This window comes from Aptenodytes patagonicus, unplaced genomic scaffold, assembly GCF_965638725.1.
Source record: "Aptenodytes patagonicus unplaced genomic scaffold, bAptPat1.pri.cur scaffold_77, whole genome shotgun sequence".
Taxonomy (NCBI): domain Eukaryota; kingdom Metazoa; phylum Chordata; class Aves; order Sphenisciformes; family Spheniscidae; genus Aptenodytes; species Aptenodytes patagonicus.
Window position 1 is genome coordinate 274,696 of NW_027472026.1, and position 22,032 is coordinate 296,727.

The window sequence follows — 22,032 nt, forward strand, 5'->3', positions numbered from 1 at the left end:
TAATTGGATCATTTCAGTGTAACAGGGAGAAGGGAGCTTGTGAGCTCCCACACCTATGCTCTGCTGAGAGTCCTCTCCTACCCTACAGGATTGCTTCCCTGAAAAACAAGGCTTGAGGTCTCACCCCAATGGATACGGGTGCTTCAGTAAGCTCAATCAGGTATTTCATGATTCCAGGAGACTTTCATCTGAATTCATCTTAAACTGGTTCCAGCCATTCCTGTATCTGTCGCTCCTGTTTCTCCCCACCCTGCCTACCCCAGCTTTAAAACACTTTTTCCTGAGTCCCTTGCCTTAGATTTGAATGCTTGGGCAAAAGGGATAACTAATCCCCAGCTTAAATCCTGCATATATATACCTAATTATAGACCTGCATACCACTGATGTTTTCTTTGGCCCAGGACCTCAAGTTTCAGAGCCTTAACCCGTGCAACACTGTTCTTTGTCTAGTTCCTGCTGTTGACTTGTGTACAAGTTTAAAGTCTGTAAATCCTGTGGATTACTGTTGTATTCCTGCATAGCAGATGAGCAGGAAGAGACAAAATAATTTGGGAAGTAGCAGTCTGAAGCAAAATAGGTACACAAGAAGGCTTTTTGGTATCTCATTGGTACTTGGACAGATTACCTGTCCACACCATCTTCATTCCAGGTAAATGGTTCAACTTTTAGTATGAATAAGGTAAAATCCTGGTTTGTCAACATTTTCCTGTATGTGCTGCCTTTTGTGTAGATCTTAATTTTTATGGCTATTGGGCTCCCAGAGAGACAGCCAGAATGACAGGACTGTATATTGCTAACACAGGCATGAGTGTCCCGTCCTTCTAAAAGAGCATACCTAACAAGAGGACTTAGTAGTACTGTAGAAGGCTAGTTAGTTAGTATGCATGCTTCTAAGACAATAGTCCTTTATCTCTAGCTAAACACAAAGGTAGTTGAAATAACCTGAATTTACAGCCAAGGATTGATTGTTTGTTTGTTCGTTTGTTTGTTTGTTGTTTTGTTTTTTGTATGAGCTAATTACCAGACTTCACTGGCAAGCCTGTGGAGAGTTACTACCAAAGCAGTCTGTCAGTCTTTCCTGATCTCTCTCACACAGATCCTGAAGCAGAGCTTCAGCTTCATCCCTTCTGTTCCCATTGACATTAGACCTCTCAGTGATGATACTTCTTTCCTGCAAAGACCTGGTGCAGCTGCTGCTGGCAACGATACCTCTCTCGCACATGTATATTGCAATGGGGGTACCCATACTTCCTCTTAGATCTAACCTATAATTCCTGGGGACTGGTGCAGAAGAGCTTGAGCCTTGAAGCTGTGGGTTTTCCTATTCTCTTTGACCCAGCTTCTTTCACCTTGACAGTCTTTTCCCCATAGTTCATAAAACTGCCTTGGCAATTGGTTAGTTTTCTGTAAGTGGGACTGTATCACATGAGGTTTTCATCTGTTCTTTCAATGCCCAGTCCTTGCTTTCTACAGAATAAACTAAGTGGACTTGCAATAAGTGACAGCTCTGCTGTTCAGACAAAGGGCCCATCCTGCCCAAGGCAGCGGCCTGTGCAGGTTCCTACACGAAAGTGTAGAACAGGGCAAGCATGGAATGAATATGCTTCAGATGCCAACAACTTACAGGTAAGGGTTTTCCTAAATTAGAGGCTGTGTCAATCCATGCACCACTAGCTAAATCCTCAGTTTCTGGGGCATCATGCAGCACTGGACTTGGTGAATTTCTCATCCCTTCTGGGATGCAAGTTCCACTGAAGCAGTCAAGAGTGGCTGTCATCAGAGCCCTCTGTACACAGCTTGGCTTCTCCCACTTTCTTTGACTCTCCTCCAGTTGGCTAGGAAGCTGAAGTACTCGGGGCTTCTTAGAAAAGAGTTTTTTCCTCTGGGCTTGTTGCAGTGAACTTCCTGCTGAAGCTGTTCCAGGTGCCTCCATGGGTGATAGATCTAGCAACATTCTACGGGGGTTCTGAGGCTGAAGAAAGAGAGTACCAGTAAAACCAGCTGATACAGGGCAGCAGTCTGCAACAGAAAGAGCTGTTTGGCTATTTTTCAGGATGTGCTCTAGGTCCAAGCTTCCCAATTAACCTGTCATTTAATGAAACTGCGTAGCAAATAGGGTGCAGTTTTCCAGTGAAAACAGAAAACCAAGTGGCTTGAATTTTCAAGCACTGCAGGGCAGAGGAACAGTGTTCTTATACACAGTGTCTGCTCTGCAGCAGCCAAGCATTCAAGTATAATGAAGTATGGTCATAGAAAACTGGTTGTCTCAGAAACTTAGTCCTGCAAATTAAGACAGCACCACACAGAGATGGGGATGAGGCTGTGATGGGACTTTTCTAGTAATCTTTGATAAACTTTATCCTCAGTTTGGTTTGCAAGTTGGTGTGTGTGTTAGCACTGATTCAGCATCAGATCCTTCCTGTGGTGGGATGATAAAACCCTGACAGCAGTTCAGCATGTGGGAGGCAGAGCTGGCTTAGTGCTGTACCTGTAACAGCTGGATAGAGCAAGAGAAGCTTAAACAGGAAATATAGTTTCCTTCTTGACCAATTAGGGAAGATAGGCTTCCCGAGAAAAGCACATCAAATCCCTGATTTGTTGAGAATCAATCAGGTTCAGCAGCATCTCCTCTCTCAATGGTTTGGAAGATGAACAATGTTCAGAGCTTCTGTAACTGGGTTTACAAATGCTATCCTCTTGGGGTAGCTGCTATTAAATGGCTTCCATTGCTCAAAGGCGTTACAGAATTTTTGTTCTACCTTGAAGATTTTAAGTCTTTAGTAAAACCATTTTCTTCCCACTTACAGAGCCCTCCAGAATAGTATCAAAATGAAGTTAGCACTGGGAAGATGTGCAGAGTTCATTATCTTAAATGCTGAGGTTTACAGATAGATTTTTCCCAACTTGCTGAAGTTGGAAACCTAACATTAGCAACGAGTTTCATACCTGCTCTTGTATTAACATCTTCATTTAGCTTAGATGGGTCTTTTTTTGTTTTTACCCTTATTTGTGTACTTTCATAGAGTATGATTTCTTGCTATTATTAGTGTTTTAGTAGGCTAAATTTATAAAATCTCCTTCCTTAAGAGTTTTCAATTATTCTGATGGTTCTAGAAGCTAGTCTGAACAGGGATACAATTTGTAAGCTCATTTTTTCTTGAACTACAAGTGACCAGAACCTAGTCAGATGTCTACAAGTACCTGTGTGATCTGTTGCTTACCTGTCTACTATCATTGGATACGTCCAAACAGTCCTTGTAGTTTCAGCTCCCTCACAGGCACCCTTTTTGGGTTGCTTTCTATTCTGGGTGAATTGTTTCTGTTTCTCCTACATCATGTCTAACCTGTGAGCTTATGCATAATGGAAATTCTTGTTCTTTGTCTCTGACATAACCTTGCACTTGTGCTGAAATCTAGGCAGACCTATTAATGAAACCATCTTCAAAATATCACAGTTTTTGCTTTGTTGTGCTGCCCCTCCGTTTTCTACATAGCTGGGACATTCCTACATTTGGTACAAATGCTAAGAGCTGGTCCTAAAATTTAAATCTCTTCTATTTCCTGATGGCTGATTCATCATAGAATCATAGAATCATTAAGGTTGGAAAAGACCTCTAAGATCATCGAGTCCAACCATCGACCCAACACCACCATGTCCACTAAACCATGTCCCTAAGCGCCTCATCTACACGTCTTTTAAATACCTCCAGGGATGGGGACTCAACCACTTCCCCGGGCAGCCTGTTCCAATGTTTAACCACTCTTTCAGTAAAGAAATTTTTCCTCATGTCCAATCTAAACCTCCCCTGGCGCAACTTGAGGCCATTTCCTCTCGTCCTATCGCCTGTTACTTGGGAGAAGAGACCAACACCCACCTCGCTACAACCTCCTTTCAGGGAGTTGTAGAGAGCGATGAGGTCTCCCCTCAGCCTCCTTTTCTCCAGGCTAAACAAGTCATCTATCTTACAGTTCCTGTAGTCCCCCACATTTTTTTCCTAGCTACCTTTGTGATTTCTTATGGGGTACTACACTAACTGATGCGTTACACTAGTTAGTACTTTTGCCCAGAAAAAAAAAAAAAAAAGTGTTAAGTTATACGTTAATGTGGCATGATTTCTCTATTACAGAATACACTGCAATTGAGGCAAACGAAAGATTAATAAACCCAAATGTTTTAAAATTCCTTCCTTCAGAATTTCACAGCCGTTGCCCATGACTAATGGTGAGGCTGAAAGGCCCTGCAGTTGCTTGGGTAACTCTCGCTTCCTTCTGCTTTTCACAAGTGCCAGTGCCTCACTCTTCCATTTGTTGCAGAAATATTTCTGACCCTTTGCAGTATGAGGAAAGCAGAGTATATAGAAGGAGCCTGTGTACTGCCTTGGGTTGGTTGGTGTTCGAGGCTGTTCTTGGGGTGCTGGGCTCTGCCCAGTGTCGCACAAGTACATGTGTGAAGAGATGCTACATTCAAACAGTGAGGAATGAACAATTTATCTTTAAAGGTTTTACTGTGAGATAAATGTCCACTCTAAGAACTGGTGTGGAAGTGGAGACCTGTGCGCAAAGCAAAAATAGCTGGGGCAAAGAATCTTGTTTGGAGAGGAGATGAGTGTAATGACCGGATGACACAGCTGGGCTGGAGGTGGGAAATTAAAAGGTGATAAACTTAAATGAGAAGAAATAACTGGGCAAGAAAGATAAAGAGACCAGGAAACTGTGAAAGCAATACAGGATGAGAACAAGGAGGACCGCATTGTTCTGTGGACAACTTAGAGGTAACAACCTGTTAGAGGTAACAACTTTGGACTTTACGCTTTTGTCGCAAAGCAACATCTTGGGCAACGTGTCCCAGAAGTGAATGCACATGTAGATTTTAAACCTACTCTGTCGTGATTGTGCCTTGCTGTGCGTGTGTGGAGGTGGAGATGGAAATTGCTGTTCTTTATTTCTCCTTTCATGGTACTTGTTTTACAAGCCTCTGTTGTGTCCCCCTTGACTCATGTCCTTCTGTGTGTAGGCATTGTTCAAGCTCTCGTCATAGAGAACCTATTTCATACTTATGATTGCCTTCGTATACTATCTTTAAAAGACTAGTTAGACTAAAAGAGAAATGTTGATGCCTCACAGAATTTACATAGTGGCATTGGCTTTTTTCGAAGTATTTTCCTAATAATGTCTCACATGATAAACTTGATATCCAGCAGGTGCAACTTAAGAGTGTGTCTATACATAAATTTAGGAAACCATCACAGCTCTCACTTTCCCTTTGGATGTTATTTCTCATGGATGAAGACTAAGAGCTTTTGGGGCAGAGGTTGACTGCACCGATCCTCGGTGTCGCTGGGCTGGCTTTCAGCGTAAGGTGCGGCACCACGGAGGTAAGACACTGCCATCAGCAAAGCTGGCTACTGCTTTCAAAGCCGGCTCCGGTTTATTCCCCAGGCACCCAGGGGTGCCGGCGCGGCCCCTGCCCCCCGGTCCAGGCCCTGCCGCCCTGCAGCCGCCGCCCTGCAGCCACCGCCCCTCCCTGGGCCGGGCCTGCCCCGGCCTCTCGCCCCGCTCGGGCCTGGCGGGCCCGGCCTGCGGCGGCGCCGGCTCCCCTCCGCCCTAGCGGCGGGCGGGTCCCTGAGCTCTGGCCCGTGCTCTCCGGCGCTGCCCGGCCCGAGGGCGGCGGGGGTGGCAGGGCGGGCGCGGGGCAGGGCGGGAGCGGACTCCGTTTCCCAGGGACGCTCGCGAGGGGCGGTGCGGCCCCAGGAGCCGACCGGGCCCGGGCGGGAGCGGCGGGTCCCGAGCGCGGCGGCCAGGCCCGAGGGGCGGCGCGGAGCCGGGGCTCAGCCGGAGAGCGGAACCGTGGCCGCCGCTCGGCCCGGCGCGGCACTGCCGGAGCGCCCGCCCCCCCGACATCTGGGCCCTCCCTCGGGCAGGCCCCTTACCGGCGCGGCGGCTCCTACCCGGGCCCGCCCCTGCGCGCCCGGAGCCGATCGCGGCCGAGCCCCGGCGCGATGCTGCGGTGCATGCCGCCGCTCTGGCGCTGCAACCGGCACGTGGAGGCGCTGGACCGGCGGCACTGCTCGCTGCAGGCCGTGCCCGAGGAGATCTACCGCTACAGCCGTTCGTTGGAGGAGCTGCTGCTGGACGCCAACCAGCTCCGGGAGCTGCCCAAGGTGAGGCCGCGGCCCGCCGCGGGCCTCCCGCGCCCCGACGCTGGCCCGGCCCGGCCCGGCTGGAGCGTGCGGCCGCGGGCCGTCGGTGGAGGCCTCGGGCCGCTGCGGCCCGGGGAGCGCGGCCGCCGCCCGGCCCCGCGGTCCCGGCCCTGCCTGGCGGGGCTGGAGGCCGGCGGAGCCCGGTCGGGCCTCGCGGGAGGCCGCCTCTTTCCGCCGTTCTGCCGGGGCTGCCCGAGGCTGCCGGCGCCTTCTCCCGTCAGCCGCCTTTCGGTGGCCCGTGAGCGGAGCAGGCGGGCGCTGCCCCGGCCTACCCGGCCCCGCTCCCGGGAGCGGCCTCCTCCCGGCTGCGCCGCTTTCCTTCCCCCGTGCCCTCGGTGGGGAGCGAGACTTCGGTCTGTCCGAGCCCCGGCCGACTTCCCCGTGCTTCTCGCCCAGCCCGGGGCCGGGCAGCGGAGCAGAGAGGCTGCCGAAACCGGCGGGGCCAAGTGCCTCCGCTGTGGGAGCGGGAGTCCCGGGTGGGTTTTGCCCTCCCCACGGGGACCGGCGGCCGTAGATGCTCGGCTGGCTTGTTGCGCCTTGCCACGGGAAGGAGCCCCTCGCTTCGGGAGCGCCCACTGCCTTGCGGGTTGGTGGGTGCTGTGAAGGTGAGCTCGTCTGCCTGATAAAGGGGTCTCCTGCCCACAAAGGAGAAGCGCTTTACCTAAATCAGCAGTCCTGTGAGTTACGCTTACCACTAAGCAAAGCACAACGTGAATTTAAAAACTCCGGTTTAATCCATAAACCACAAAAGGTATCAAATAAGTTTATTAAAAGTGATAGAGGTGCTTTATACTTATTATCTGGGTCTTCAGCCTGCCCTTGCAAATTTTTCCACAATTCTCTTTAGCTGCAGAGCTCTCTGCACAGGTAACACTGATGATAAATCCCCAGTGTGCTGCCACGCACCATGCTGACATGATTTCTCTGTAGAAGCAGAGGACTGGAGATCTGCTCAGCAGAGAGCTGCCGGCTCAGCCCAGACATCTCTGACCCCCAAAGGGTTTGCTTTCACAAGGCCGAGCTCTTGTGTTGGAGCCCTAAAGTATCATTCAGCAGGAACCGAAATGATGATGTTCCTATTCTGCTGGGTAATCTGGAGCATAGGACACTGCAAACAAGAACTGGAATTTGAACCTGCCTCAGGAAGGAGAAGGCCTTAAGACATTACTGGGCTATAGGATATTCTAGAGGAATTTTTACCGCTTATCCCCTGTGGAAATTGTACCATTTTTAAAAAGTTAGTTAAGTATTACTTGTGCCAGAGAGAGAAAGTATTTGACTGTAGCTTGTTTGAATAGATGCTCGTCAGTGAATATAGACTATGTCACCTTTTTATTAAAAAAATTGAGAAATAGGTCATTATTTTTTGTTTTGAAGTTTCTTCTGAATTACTGACATATTATGAAATTTGCCATGAAATCTGGAAAAAAACCCCATGCAAACCAAAAACTTGTTTTTGATTCAGGCCAAAATAATTTGGTTCAGTTTTGTTAAACTGTGCAGTTTATGCATCCCTACCTAAACAGCTTCTCTTGTATAGAAATGGCAGATTCTTGTTCTCCTGATGTCTCTAATATTTTTGCGTTCTGTCTGTCTTTCCTGCTTGTCTTCCTTTGAATTACTGTGAGCCAGGCTGCTTGTGGGATTCAGTTGTGAGGGCGTTCAGGTATGGAGACACTAGTATGATACTTTATCAGCTCTTTTCCATCATGTAGCTTGGGATCTTGTATACTTTAGGCAGGGATGTTTCTCAAACTACTGGAAAATGTATGTTATAGGCAGGTTAGGACTTATGAATGAGTCTAAGTCTTTTCTGCAGAGGAGGCTAATTGCGACATATCTGCAGTGAACTTGCCGATCCTTGTGCTGCTCAATTCCTTCATATCCTGCTGAATAGTCATAGTCCTATCTTGTGTTTACATTGAACCCATTTGGACTGAGATATTACTGGGTTTTGGTTAGCTTTTGAAGAGCATCTTTTTGGATTATAAATGCAAATTTTACACTGACGTTTTATTTAGTCTGTGATCAGATAGATGTAATCCTGCCTGCGAAAGCAGGTGCTGTGTATCTGTCCTAGGCACCGTGTCTCCTCCCTGTTGTCACCCAAAGAGCTTGTATTTGTGAACACTGTTGTTTAACTCCAGCTGTTATGTCTGTTTGGCTTTGGAGCATCAGAACTCTTGCCATGACCTGTCTGGGGATCATGGGTTCCTCTCTGGTGTTTGACTTCCCCCAAATTTTTAGACTTTTCTGGCAAAGAATTATTAGAAAAACAATAGAGAACAGACAGATAAGATTCTGGTCCTCTAGTCTCAAAAGAGATGTAGTAAAGTCAGAAGAGGTACAGAGAATGGGGAGCAGAAAATGGTGTGATCAGACCCAATACACAACAGCTTTTGCACAAGGAAAATAAACATTTACATGATTTCTTCAGTCTGTCTGAAAAAGATAGTGCCATTCCTCCATCAGATGACAGAGGTCTGGAGTATCACAAATGGCCTGGAGAGAATGAACAGGGAGCAAATGACCGCTGTTTCTTCCTGCATGAGGACTGGAGGGCATTAAATGAAACCAAAAAGGGCTCAGCATATGGAAGCATAAACAAAATAATTTTTCATGCAAAATATAGTTAAGCTGAAGTGTGTTACTACTTGCTGTATGATGTAATGGATACTCAAAGTTTGCATGAGCTCAGGAAAGAAGCGGACCAGTTCATGGAAGAGAAAACGACCAAAAGTGAGTATATACGAAGACACCATCTTGCTTGTGCTGCATATCCCAGGAGAGACTTAGAGGAAGTATTGTTCTGGACTTGCTGTACTCACACTCTTCCGTATCAAGTACTGTCTGCAGATGTTATGGGCTTTCTCCAGTCATGATGGGTATCAGCCCATCCCTAGCAAAACCTAAATGCTCTCTCCCTCACAAGCAAGGTGAGTGTCAAATACTTGCAGCTGGGGAACAGGAGGGGAAACAAGCAGAGCACCCCTGAGTGCTAACTGCTCCTGAAAAAAGCCAAGGAGCTGGTGGATGCTGTGCCCTGGAGACACGTCAGGAAGAGTGAGCAGAAGTAGGGCCCACAGTCTTTCCCCTTTCCAGCCCCCCACCAGGTTTCCTCCAGCTGGTGCCACAGGTGGTCCAGAGGCAGTTGATAAAGAAGTCCTGCAGTTTGGTGGAACAAGGATGCAAGGTTAGATCCACCTGAGGTTTGACCTAATATGTGTCCTAATGGTTTGTGCTAATACAACTTACTTGAGCAGTGAAGAGGTGCACTTTTTAGTCCCAGGCACACAAATCACATCCAGGAAGGGCATTATTTAAGGATATTACTGTTGGGGGCCATGTGGGTAGGACGGATACCTAACGTATGAGTAAGAATCTGCATGTTATACAAGGTGGATATGGGATGAAAATTGAAAATAAATTGCCCTTCCACCAGGGAAAGAGGACAGCAATACTCGATTTGGGCACATATTTTCCTTGAGGGAGGGCAATGGGAGAGGTCTTTGACTGGGGTAGGGAGGATGCTTTCCAGTTGAGGAGCACTTCATGGAAACATGCCTTTTGTGTGACAGAGAGACTGGGAGGAGGATTTGTGCGTACCACAAGAAGATGGGGGGGAAAGGGAAGTGTGCTTGTTTCCAGAATAGGGCTGCGTGTACCCATTCCTTGGGAGAAGAGTTTAAAGGACTACTGAGATGTGTGTGTAGGGGTGGGAGAGGAGAGCTGCAAATGGAGATCACTTAGAAAAACATGAATGAGGGAGTATATACAGTCTTCGGTAGCAAGTTTGACCAGAGCAAGTTTGTTTTTAAGGGCTCAAGCAGGATTTTTGGGGAAGGCTTCCATGTGGAGGTGATTTTTGAAGCAAAAGAATGGAGGGGTGGCTGGCTTTTGGAAAGGTCATCTTGTTTTACAGTTAGCAAAGAACTTCTTTTGAAAATGTTTGAATTTATCCGACTCTTCTTCTGTGGGTTTTCTTACCTAGCGCCCACTACCAGGCCAACTCTGTCTGACATGCTTTTATTTGTCTTTATTCTGCTTGTTCCAGAGTCCAGAAACACTGGCAATCTTTTGCTCTTTCTGTGGCACCATTTTCTTCTGTACCAGAGCTTCCCATGTCCCCTTCCTGCTGCTGCTTTGCTGTTGATCTGATTAGATGGTCTGCCTGCCTCCTGGCATTTCTGAATGACACCACCACACTTTCCTGAACTCTCTCTTCCAAGCTGTAGAAGTGAATGCTTGTTTCTCTCTGTCCTGCAGTGCTGAATACTCTTCTGGCTGCTCTTGCTTCTTTTTTATTTGTCCCATGTGGAATCTTGCCTGTTGTGAGTCCAGATTTTTCATTATGGTGGCTATACTCTGGTTGTTTGAAGCGATAGATTAAATCCACGTTGGGAGCATCTGCTGCCTTGTTGCAGGGATTTGCTGCCAGGGTGATACAGCATGATTTAATGGAAAATGATAAATTCCACTTGATAAGTTCCCCGTGCTTTTCACGAGGGTGTCTGAATTCTGGAGGAGGAAATGCCTTGCTCTGTGCTGACTTCTGCTCTACCTAGCTTGCATAAAGTGATTTGTGCAGGACTGTGAGCATGTAGCACACTACAGCAGTAGGATAAATAGCAGGTCCTTCAGCTAGGGGTATAGGTTTCAAGGATACAGCCTGCTAAATCATTACATTAGAGCTACAAAAACCACCTGACTCATTTAGTCCACTCTCTGTGAGCACTTCAGAGGTGCAGGTCTCACCAGAAAGGAATGAACGCAGTCTGGTATTCAGAGGAAGAATTTGGAGGTGGCGGATGGAGCTGGTCACAGCCCAGGAGCAGAGTGTGATCAACAGGGATTCAGAGGCTCTTGGTGTGTTTTCAGAGGAGTGCTCAGGTTTGGAGTATGGGAAGGCAAAAACCTGGGTGGAGCTGAGCTCATAGGACCTGGTGTAGGAGGAAGGGAGGGTGGAGCTGAGTAGGGACTGAAAATTATGAACAAGTCAATACAGAGGAGGGAGGAGACCTCTCTTCTGTGTCAGCAGGAGTATGCAGAGGGATGGGCTGCTGGAGAGCTTCTGCTGGAAGAATACCTGTGCAGGAAGTGTTGTGAGGTTGGGGAGGCAGGCTTGAGGGATCATGCAGAGAGGAGAAAAAGGAGGAAATTAAAGAGCTAGCTTTGATACCAAGTTTTTGAATAGTGGTGGTGCTGAAGAAGCAAGCCCTAGGGATGTCTAATGGAGGGGTTGCAGTTTCTCTGTTTTGCTTTTTCCTTACTAAAGCTCCCATGACAAATTGGGCCCAGTGCAGAAAATTTTTTTTTCTACTGCCCGGTGAGGTGTTACTAGCTTGCACTGAAAATTATGAGAGCTGGACACCTGGCTAGAGCACCAGGGAGAGCAGGCCTTTTGGGTCCAGTGCAGATTCCTTCCTGTTCTGCCTTGTTGCTATTTGCATCTTGGCAAGGCCATTTCTAGGCTGGTAGAAACAGTCCTGGTTTCAGCAGTTCCTCCTGTTTGGTTGCCATTGGCCTGGGGCAAGAGCATCGATGTCCTTTGTCCAGAGCCTGGGATCCTGCTGCACTGAGCAGGGTGAAACCCGAGAGCGGTGTTTGTCACTTTCCCAAGACAAGGTGGGGCCTTGCAAAGCTAATTAAGAGCAGCTTTTAATTTCCTGGCATCTGGGGCCTGCAAGGAGGATCTTGGGTTTTATTTACTTCCACGGAGGAGTAAAGCTGCTCCTTTTAATCTCTCCATGCTAATAGCCCTTCCCTGAGAAAGTCAGGGAACCACGAATCATCAGTGACTGGACTCCTCAGCGGTTCACCATGCTGAGACTGAGCTCTTTGGTGCCCATTAAGGCTTGAGTGTGCTGTGGGCACCTTCTCTTGTTCCGCATGTGAATTCTTTGCATCATAGGCTTTGTCAAAACTGCAAGCTGCATTTGTTTAACAAAACCAGTCAAGAAACTGGTTTCACTTGATCGTTATGAAACCTGTGCACAGAGTTGGCATGCCTCTCTATTCCAGGAGTCCAGGAACCATATGAGTTAATGTGTACAAATGGATGTGGTTTTGTTTCTCCAAAAGCCAGGTATTCTAGATGTGCTGCTGCCCAGAAATCGAAATAAGTGCAGGCCATTTCACCCTCATCCTTTTCTCTCTGTGCAGTAACTGTCTGTCTTATAAATCCTGGGTGGTGACTAGGGGGATTTAGGATTTGTGCTGGAGTGGTGATAGCTGAGTATAGGCTCAGTTGTGGAAAAAAGAGCTAATAAAACTCTTGGACATAAAATTCTTGGACATACAAACAAGGGAACAGGAAAGAGGATCACGGAAGTGATTTTATGCTTTAAGGTCTACAAATAAGAATTGACTATTAATATTCACTTCTCTGTGAGCTCCAAGGTGTGTAGTCAGCTTCGTTGTTGGACAGCGTGTGGGTGTGCTGCCCTATGTGTATCTCAGAAGGAGCTCAGTTCTCGGAGAAAGTTCAAATGAGTGTAACAGTGAGGTAAAAAGGCATACAGGGCGGCAAAAAGGTTCAGTGAAGCAAATAGTTCATGAAGATTTAGGTGATTATGGCCTAAATGGTGCTGCCTCTCACCAAATCTTCCTTTGCACTGGTTTTATACAATGTAGGGAGGTCATCAATGAAAGCACCTACTCAGTCTTTCCCCTGGGTTCAGCTGACCCAGTTATTGTAAACCTCTAGATATGTCTCTGTCATGTGGTTAATAACATCTTCCATATCTTTGGGTGCATCGGCTGTTAAGTTGGCTGCTTGGAATGAGCTTGCACCTTTGGGATTCCTCCTGTTCCTTGGTGACACCTTCCCTTGCTCGTGTTCCAGGACGCTGTCTCTAGAGTGTAAACACAATATCACAGTGGCCCTACAGAGCATTTGCTCATTACCCGATCCGCTTGCACCTCTAAGATCTCTCCTTATTCCCTTTGGCTATTGTCTGAATATCTGCCAGGAATGATTTAGGTGGTGTTTCATTGATGGTTAGAGGTAGAGGCAGGACTAGGTTAACCTTTATAGGTCTCTTCTGACCTGTTATGTATGTTCCCCTGAATATTCCTGGATTTCATAACCTTGTTTCACCATCTCCCTGATAGAAACTCGGATGAGGCAGGGAACAGTGGTGAAAGAGTGTGGTGGATGCTAAGACACACTGCGTGCTGAGGCAGAGGGATGTGACGGCCCGCAGAGCTCTTGCATTGCAAGGTTCTCTGTGGTTTCTGACTCCTCCTTTTTCCATTTCTAGTTCAGGGTATTTAATGGTGTATGTCTGAGCTGTTCCCCTGAGAGCTGCTTTGGCACCTTCCTATTCTTTGTACTCTTCCTGTTCAGAGGAGTTGTTTGTGCCTTTTGTGTCTGACAATGTCCTGCTGTCTCCTTCCACACAGGGACACTTAACTCTTCTTTAAGACTTTTCCACTCCCCCAAGTGTGCTTCCATGAACCCTGAGTGTACAGTCTGCTGTAGCCTGAATACCCTGCTCTGTACCAATTAATAAACTTGATCTCGTCTGCCTTGTTTCAGTTTCCCAGTTTCAGGGTTAGAGCTTATTTGTTGGGGTTTTTTTGTTTGTTTGTTTTATGGTGCCTCTCAGTGCTGGAGATGCATCTGTTGTATAAACTTACAGGGTGATATGATTTCTGCCTCAAGAAAATACAATCCTATTTGAAACAATTGGAACAGGTTATTGTATAATTCTTGGCATTTTTCCCTGTTGCTAATATTTTTGGCATTACAGATAAGTAAATTACTTTTTTGTAATTGCTAGTTGACCATTCTTTGGTCAGAAGATGGTTTAGAAGACGACTAGATTGGTAGATCAGGTCCCTTTGTTATACTCCAGAAGGCCATTCCTGAGGTGCTGGTATGCCAGGGAGGGGGCTGGGTGGGAAGAGATAAATGGTAGAATAGATAAGAAAGGGGAGAGGTCTTTGGATAGTACTTGGGCTATATTAGGTTTTGCTTCTTCACCAGTAGCCAGAACGCTGTCCCATGAAATGATCTCAACAGGTCTCTCCAGATTAATGCTTTTGCAGTATTTTAATGGAAAATGCCACTGGATGTTTTGTGTCTGCTGCAGGGAGTGCTGATGTGTTGGTGGCACTCATCCTTTGGATTCCTCCTAGCCCACTGTACAGGACTGAGGTGGAGGTCGCTTGTGCTCTGGTTTCAGTAGGGGGGCCCTCTGTTTATGCAGTTGTACGCTGCTGCTTTCATGTTTAAGATGCAGTCTGAGACCATGAATTGCTCCTGTCAGTAACACCCCCCCCCCCCCCCCCCCCCCCACCCCCCCCCCCCCCCCCGGCCCAGCTCTTCGCAAGAGCAAGGTGTTAATTGTGGTGTCATGATCTAATTCTGGCTTGGGGATTTCCTTTCTGTGGCCCTGAATTGATTTGTCACTTAATTTGGACCAGAGATTCCACTCTGCTCCTGTGTGCGGTCCTCACGCAGCATGCTGTCTGCAGGGGAACAGTTGCTGCCTCCGGCCCCAGAGGGGACTGCATTCCTCAGTCCCCACTTAAATGCCTGGGAAGAAGCAGCTGGTGAGCCTTTGGCTTGGAGACAATTTGCTTTGTCTTAGCTGGAATGTATTCCTGACGCTTAAGTACTTTTATATATTTGAAATACGTTCCTCAGGGCCTGCTACGTGGGGTTAAATAGTCGGAAATCCGGCCAGCCTGTGTTAGGGAGGGCTCTGTCCCGGCAGCCAGGGAGCAGCCTGCGTGTGTGTAAGGTCGGTTTCCTCCCCAGCCCTGAGCTCCGGTGTGTGTGGGGGCATGCGGAGCCGCTCATGTTCAGTGCGCTCAGCGCTCCTGCCTTGCCCTGCCCTGCCCTGCCCTGCCAGGAGGTGCTCTGCCTCGCCAGGCCTGTCCGTGCATCTCCTTCTTGTCGTGGGTCTGCCTGGGGTGGGCAGGCGAGGAGCGTCCCCTGCTGTGCTGTGTCAGGGCTGATGGGGAGGAGAGCCCCCCTTTGCTGTCCCTGCTGAAGCACAGGGAACATGGCCTGCCATGGTGGTCTGGCTGCAAACCCAAGCTTGGCCAAAGGCTGCTGTGCCTGGTGTTTGGCTGCTGCAGAGTATCAGCTGTTTGTCTTTGGGACTCTGCTGAGTTACTGCCTTTCAGGTGTTTGTGTTTATGTGCTTGTGGACAGAAAAGGCTTGAAGCCAGTTTAGTATCTGTGGCAAATGCTGTGAGGAGTGGAGAATGAAACACTGCTATAGTTGGAGTCAGTTATTTGGGAAGATCCCTTTTTTGGGACGGCAAGTGGTCTGTATCCACTGCCTGTGGTCTTGTCCCACACCTGCTCAGATGGGTCAGACTGAGTCTCTGGGTAACTGGCACAAGGATCTCTGAGGAATGTCCAGGTGCGAGGGTCTACCTGGATAGTGGTAGTGGTGCTCTCCCCGTGGCACCAGGGCTGCCCCGTGGGGGCTGAGGTGCGGCCTCTCCGCTGGAACTCCAAACTGATGTTCTCATCTCTCAGCAGGGGTGATCACTTTTTTGACCTCTGCTACCATTAACTCTGTTACCCTCACTAGATTTCAGGTGGAGTGATTATTCTTCTTGAATCTAGCTATTCTGGGAATATATATTGCTTGCGTCATTTCTCCCAATATAGGGGAAGATATATCTTGGGTTCACTGCTCTGGTGATGCAACCTAGTGCTAACTGGAGGCGCTTGGCTCTGCTGGAAGTGGACTGACTCCTGCTCTGCTAAGGGCACTGTACAGCCTCTGGGACTGGCGTCCTGCCCGAGCTATCCAGCTGTGGGATAGAAGTCTTTCTGGTTCTGTGGCCTCACCTGTAAGGTGTTGGCTTTGAGTACAGTGACTTGGAAGGACTGAGTTGAACCTTAGAGCTGATCAACTCCCAAGTGTTTTGCTTTGCAGTTTTTGCTTCCAGCTCCGCTTGAATGTCTGTCATGCATCTGGCTTTCCCCAAAGGCAATACCACTGGCACAGTCGTCAAAGATCAGCTCTTGCTTTCATTGCAGATGTAGAAGGAGGGACCCCCAGTTCTGTTCACACTTCTCCTACCTGTAGGTCTCTGAGACTGGAAAGGCAGACATGCGTGCTCCTGCGTCCTGACACCTTGGCTGCGGAGCATGCAGCAGAGTCTTTGCTTCCTCCGTGGGCAATTCTTAAGATGTCAAGCCTGCGTTTAACCAGGAAAATGTGAATGAAACACAAGGCTCAAATACGTGATCTGGTTTTGCTGTGAGCATTTCAAGGAGCTGCCTGAGCTGCTGCATTTCACTGCTGACGGACACCTCCTGCCCATGGTGGCAGAGTCCTGTGCATTTGTTCTGGTTGGGGACAAACATGGAGCTCTGCTGCATGCTGCTGTGAGCCCAGCCTGTGGTGGCATGGGAAACCAGGCCCTCTTCTTGCTCGTGAATCACCAGGAGAATTGTAATTATTTTCCTGCTACACAGTCTGATCCTGCCTTTAATTAAATATGTGCTGTCCTGCTGAAGGCAGTGGGACTGTACCAGCAGGGTTTGACAGTTGGACTTGAAATTCTCTTAAGAGTAATGAGATGTAAGGAGGACCTGTCCTTATCACTGGCACTTCCAGGATCAGAAAGGTTAGCAAAACCTCTGCCTTGGATCCCCTTAGCCTGTGTTTCCCTGCAGCAAAATCACCTGGTCCAAACACCTCTGGCTCTGGGCCTTTGTCTCAGAGGCAGCCTGGGTTGTCACAGGTTGTTTTTGAGGAAAAGGAGGCATCTGAGACCTGCTGTTTGGCTAGCAGAGCTTGGGAACACCTTGATAGTTCTGGCTGCAGAAGCAAGAAGGTTTTGTGCAATTCCAGTGTGAAGACCATGTTTACAGTGTAGACCCAGTTCCTGGTCTCCAGATGTATAAATTGTCACTGCCTTATTTCAAAGACGTTGGCCTATGTGTAAGATCATTGTGGCTCTATGGTTGTGTAAGTTGGGTGTCTGACTCCTCTTCCTCTGGCACACGTCCTGCTCCCCTTCAGCAGTGCTTCAGCCGTCTCACCTTGAGAAATGCCCCATCTTTATGAGGCGTTTCATTGAGGCCTGCTTAAAGCGTGCTTGGTTGAGGGGAGAAATGTCCCTACAGCCTGATGGCGCTTGACAGCCACCCCCCTCCTGTCTGCTGTTTGCAGCAGGGGTCCTGGCACCAAGGCAGCCCCCGTGAGCTGTCTGTGCTGCAGAACAGCGTGGCTCCTTCTCTGGAGAAACTGGTAGAGGAGCCCAGGCGTCCATTTGCTCTCCTCCCTCCCTCTTGGCCACCATGGAGATGGCTCTCCTCCAGGTACAGGCGGAAGCGTGGGGACTGTCTGTCAGAGGAGAGCAGCAAGCTGATGCTGGGGAACAAAGACCCCCGTGTCCTAGTCACCTTCCCTGGGATTAGGCATGGTGCCTTTGGCGGGACAGGTGTTTGGGGTGTGAAGCGGGACAAATGCCTCTGCCCAGACACGTGGGACTGCTTCACACGTATCTCAGTGTTGTGCATTAGCGTGGGGAGTGTGGAGGGGATCTCCTTGCCTAAGCAGCGGCAGGTGAGGGGAGAGCGCTGGAGTTCAGTCTCAGGTAGGCCAGAAGCCCTTTTGCTATAGCCTCAAGAAAACAAAGATTCAGAAGAGAGTCATGAAACTAACCTGGGCCTGGGGCTGACCTGGAAGTGGGGAGCAGTCTGCATGCAGAAGCAGTCAGTGTTTTCCAAGTCCCAGGCTTCAGCACCCAAATGGCTTTTTCTGCTTACTTGGCTGTGAAGATGCGTCTTTCTGCAGGTGGGATGGGAGCTGAAGGACATACGGGCTTGTGTTGCCATCATGTGAATTGTGGATGGGCACAGGGCTCCGGCCTTGTTGCAGGACCTCTGTGGCCGTGATTGCCGCAGGCTGGATGCCAGCATCACGGGCACTGGCAGTGTGCACGGGAAGCTCGGTGGGCCTGGTAGATCTGTGTCCCTGACCCTGCCATGCATCATGAGACTGCTTGGGTTGTTCCAAGACTGAAGCCCTTTCCCTCCCTCCTGCCAGAGCAGCGGGGCCAGCTCCACCGTGCCTCTTCCGAACAGCCAGCAGTGGCAGTTGTCGTGGTTTAATTTCAGTCGGCAACTAAGCACCACGCAGCCGCTCGCTCACTCCCCCCCACCCGGTGGGATGGGGGAGAGAATTGGAAGAGCACAAGTTAGAAAAACTCGTGGGTTGAGATAAAAGCAGTTTAATAATTGAAATAAAATGATAATAATAATAATATGATAATAATAATAATAATACACAAAACAAGTGATGCACAGTACAATTGCTCACCACCCGCCGACCGATGCCCAGCCAGTCCCCGAGCAGCGGCCCCCCCGGCCAGCTTTCCCAGTTTATGTACTGAGCATGACGTCACATGGTATGGAATGTCCCTTTGGCCAGTTTGGCTGTGCCCCCTCCCAGCTTCTTGTGCACCTCCAGCCTTCTCAGTCAGTAGAGCATGGGAAGCTGAAAAGTCCTTGGCTAGTGTAAGCATTACCTAGCAACAAATAAAACATCGGTGCGTTATCAACTTTGTTCTCATCCTAAATCCAAAACACTGTACCAGCTACTAGGAAGGAAATTAACTCTATCCCTGCCGAAACCAGGACAATATCCACCCCTTATTCTATACCATCTGCGTCATGCTCAAGTCTCACATTTTCCAGTACATTTTCATTAATCACCACCCCCTTTTATATATATATATATACACACATACACAGATATCATTCCCTTAGTCTGTGGGCCATCCCTCTAGATGTTTGGTGAGTTCATTTAGTCCATGACTTCGGGCTCCATCTGTCATAATAATCTTTCAGGGCAGGAAAAATGGAGATGGTATGTGGTGTTGGATTGTTTCATGTTGAAGTCAGTTCTGGTACTATCATCACTGTGCTTTGCTTGGTTTCACTGAAGTTATTCTTCATTAGTCTGGGTGATTCTTATTATAATAGCATTAGTATGGCATATAATATTATTAGTATTATTAGTATATCTGTGTATTATTAGTATAACTATTATAACTATAATTAGTACTTAACATCACATAATTCAGATCATTGGCTATTCTCACCCAAAATCAAACCCCCTTGAGGTACACATCGGACTTCCCCATCCTTCTGCATTATCCACCAAGTGCACCCAGGTCCCTGAGCAAAAGCAATCCCACGGATGGGTCTGCCTCTGCCTGAGGCAGGAATAACCCAGACTGTCTTCCCCAGCATATTTTTTATGTGCACTACAGGGACTTTATTCCCATCTACAGTACGTAAAAGTTCTGACTGGGCAGGGCCTGCTCGATTGGCAGATCCCCGAGTGTTGACTAACCAGGTGGCCTTTGCTAAATGCGTATCCCAATGTTTAAACGTCCCACCACCCATTGCTCTCAGCGTAGTCTTTAACAGTCCATTGTATCGTTCAATTTTCCCAGAAGCTGGTGCATGATAGGGGATGTGATACACCCACTCAATGCCGTGCTCTTTGGCCCAGGTGTCTATGAGGTTGTTTCGGAAATGAGTCCCATTGTCTGACTCAATTCTTTCTGGGGTGCCATGTCGCCATAGGACTTGCTTTTCAAGGCCCAGGATAGTGTTGCGGGCAGTGGCATGGGGCACGGGATATGTTTCCAGCCATCTGGTGGTTGCCTCCACCATTGTAAGCACGTGGCGCTTGCCTTGGCGGGTTTGTGGGAGTGTGATATAATCGATCTGCCAGGCCTCCCCATATTTATATTTCAACCATCGTCCTCCATACCAAAGAGGCTTTAACCGCTTGGCTTGCTTGATTGCAGCACATGTTTCGCATTCATGGATAACCTGCGCAATAGTGTCCATGGTCAAGTCCACCCCTCGATCACGAGCCCATCTGTATGTTGCATCTCTTCCTTGGTGGCCTGAGGTGTCATGGGCCCACCGAGCTAGAAATAATTCACCCTTATGTTGCCAGTCCAGATCCACCTGAGCCACTTCAATCTTAGCAGCCTGATCCACCTGCTGGTTGTTTTGATGTTCTTCAGTGGCCCGACTCTTGGGTACGTGAGCATCTACGTGACGGACTTTTACAACCAGGTTCTCCACCCGGGCAGCAATATCTTGCCACAATGCGGCAGCCCAGATGGGTTTGCCTCTGCGCTGCCAGTTGCTCTGCTTCCATTGCTGCAACCACCCCCACAGGGCATTTGCCACCATCCATGAGTCAGTATAGAGATAGAGCACTGGCCACTTTTCTCGGTCAGCAATGTCTAAAGCCAGCTGGATGGCCTTTACTTCTGCAAATTGGCTCGATTCACCTTCTCCTTCAGCCGTTTCTACAACTTGTCGCATAGGACTCCATACAGCAGCTTTCCACCTCCGATGCTTTCCCACAAGACGACAGGACCCATCAGTGAACAGGGCATATTGCTTCTCATTTTCTGGTAGTTCATTATACATTGGGGCCTCCTCAGCACGCATTACCTCCTCCTCTGGCAATATTCCAAAATCTTTGCCCTCTGGCCAATCCATGATCACTTCCAGAATTCCTGGGCGACTGGGGTTTCCTATTCGAGCCCGTTGTGTGATCAGTGCGACCCACTTACTCCATGTAGCATCAGTTGCATGATGTGTACAGGGGACCCTCCCTCTGAACATCCAGCCTAGCACCAGCAGTCGGGGTGCCAGGAGGAGCTGTGCTTCAGTGCCGATCACTTCTGAAGCAGCTCGAACCCCTTCATATGCTGCCAATATCTCTTTTTCAGTTGGAGTATAGCGGGCCTCGGATCCTCTGTATCCCCGACTCCAAAACCCTAGGGGTCGACCTCGAGTCTCCCCTGGTGCTTTCTGCCAGAGGCTCCAGATAGGGCCATTCTCCCCGGCTGCGGTATAGAGCACATTTTTTACCTCTTGCCCTGCCCGGACTGGCCCCAGGGCTACTGCATGAACTATCTCCCGTTTAATTTGTTCAAAAGCTTGTTGTTGCTCAGGGCCCCATTTGAAATCGTTCTTCTTTCGGGTCACTTGATAGAGAGGGTTTACAATCAGACTGTAATTTGGAATATGCATTCTCCAAAAACCCACGACGCCTAAGAAAGCTTGTGTTTCCTTTTTGCTAGTTGGTGGAGACATGGCTGTTATTCTGTTGATCACATCCATTGGGATCTGACGACGTCCATCTTGCCATTTTATTCCTAAAAAGTGGATCTCCTGTGCAGGTCCCTTGACCTTACTTTGTTTTATGGCAAAACCGGCCTTCAGCAGGATTTGGACTATTTCCTTCCCTTTTTCAAAAACTTCTCCTGCTGTGTTGCCCCACACGATGATATCATCAATGTATTGCAGGTGTTCTGGAGCTTCACCCTGTTCCAGTGCAGTCTGGATCAGTCCATGGCAAATGGTGGGGCTGTGTTTCCACCCCTGGGGCAGTCAGTTCCAGGTGTACTGAACGCCCCTCCAAGTGAAAGCAAATTGTGGCCTGCACTCTGCTGCCAAAGGGATTGAGAAAAACGCATTAGCAATATCTACTGTGGCATACCACTTGGCTGCCTTTGATTCCAATTCGTATTGAAGTTCTAGCATGTCTGGCATGGCAGCACATGGCGTGTGGCGTGACTTCATTTAGGCCACGACAGTCTACTGTTAGTCTCCACTCTCCATTAGACTTCCGTACTGGCCATATGGGACTGTTAAAGGGTGAGCGGGTCTTGCTGATCACTCCTTGGCTCTCCAGTCGACGAATCAGCTCATGAATGGGAATCAGGGAGTCTCGGTTGGTGCGATATTGCCGCCGGTGCACTGTGGTGGTAGCGATTGGCACTTGTTGGTCTTCGACCTTCAGCAACCCCA

General features: G+C 48.6%; 1 protein-coding gene across 24 annotated transcripts in view; it reads left to right on the forward strand.

Moving 5' to 3' along the window:
• Positions 1 to 5,874: 5,874 nt before the first annotated feature.
• SCRIB (scribble planar cell polarity protein) overlaps positions 5,875 to 22,032 on the forward strand; it is a 127,289-nt gene continuing 111,131 nt past the window's right edge. For 18 of the 24 annotated variants that reach the window (XM_076363647.1, XM_076363655.1, XM_076363659.1 and 15 more), the window contains exon 1: positions 5,877 to 6,161. In XM_076363647.1, coding sequence (XP_076219762.1) covers positions 6,000 to 6,161 — 162 coding nt within the window. In that variant the 5' untranslated portion in view covers positions 5,877 to 5,999. Of the gene's footprint in view, positions 6,162 to 22,032 lie in introns of all 24 variants that reach the window. The other 6 variants (XM_076363664.1, XM_076363666.1, XM_076363668.1 and 3 more) reach the window with 2 other exon arrangements.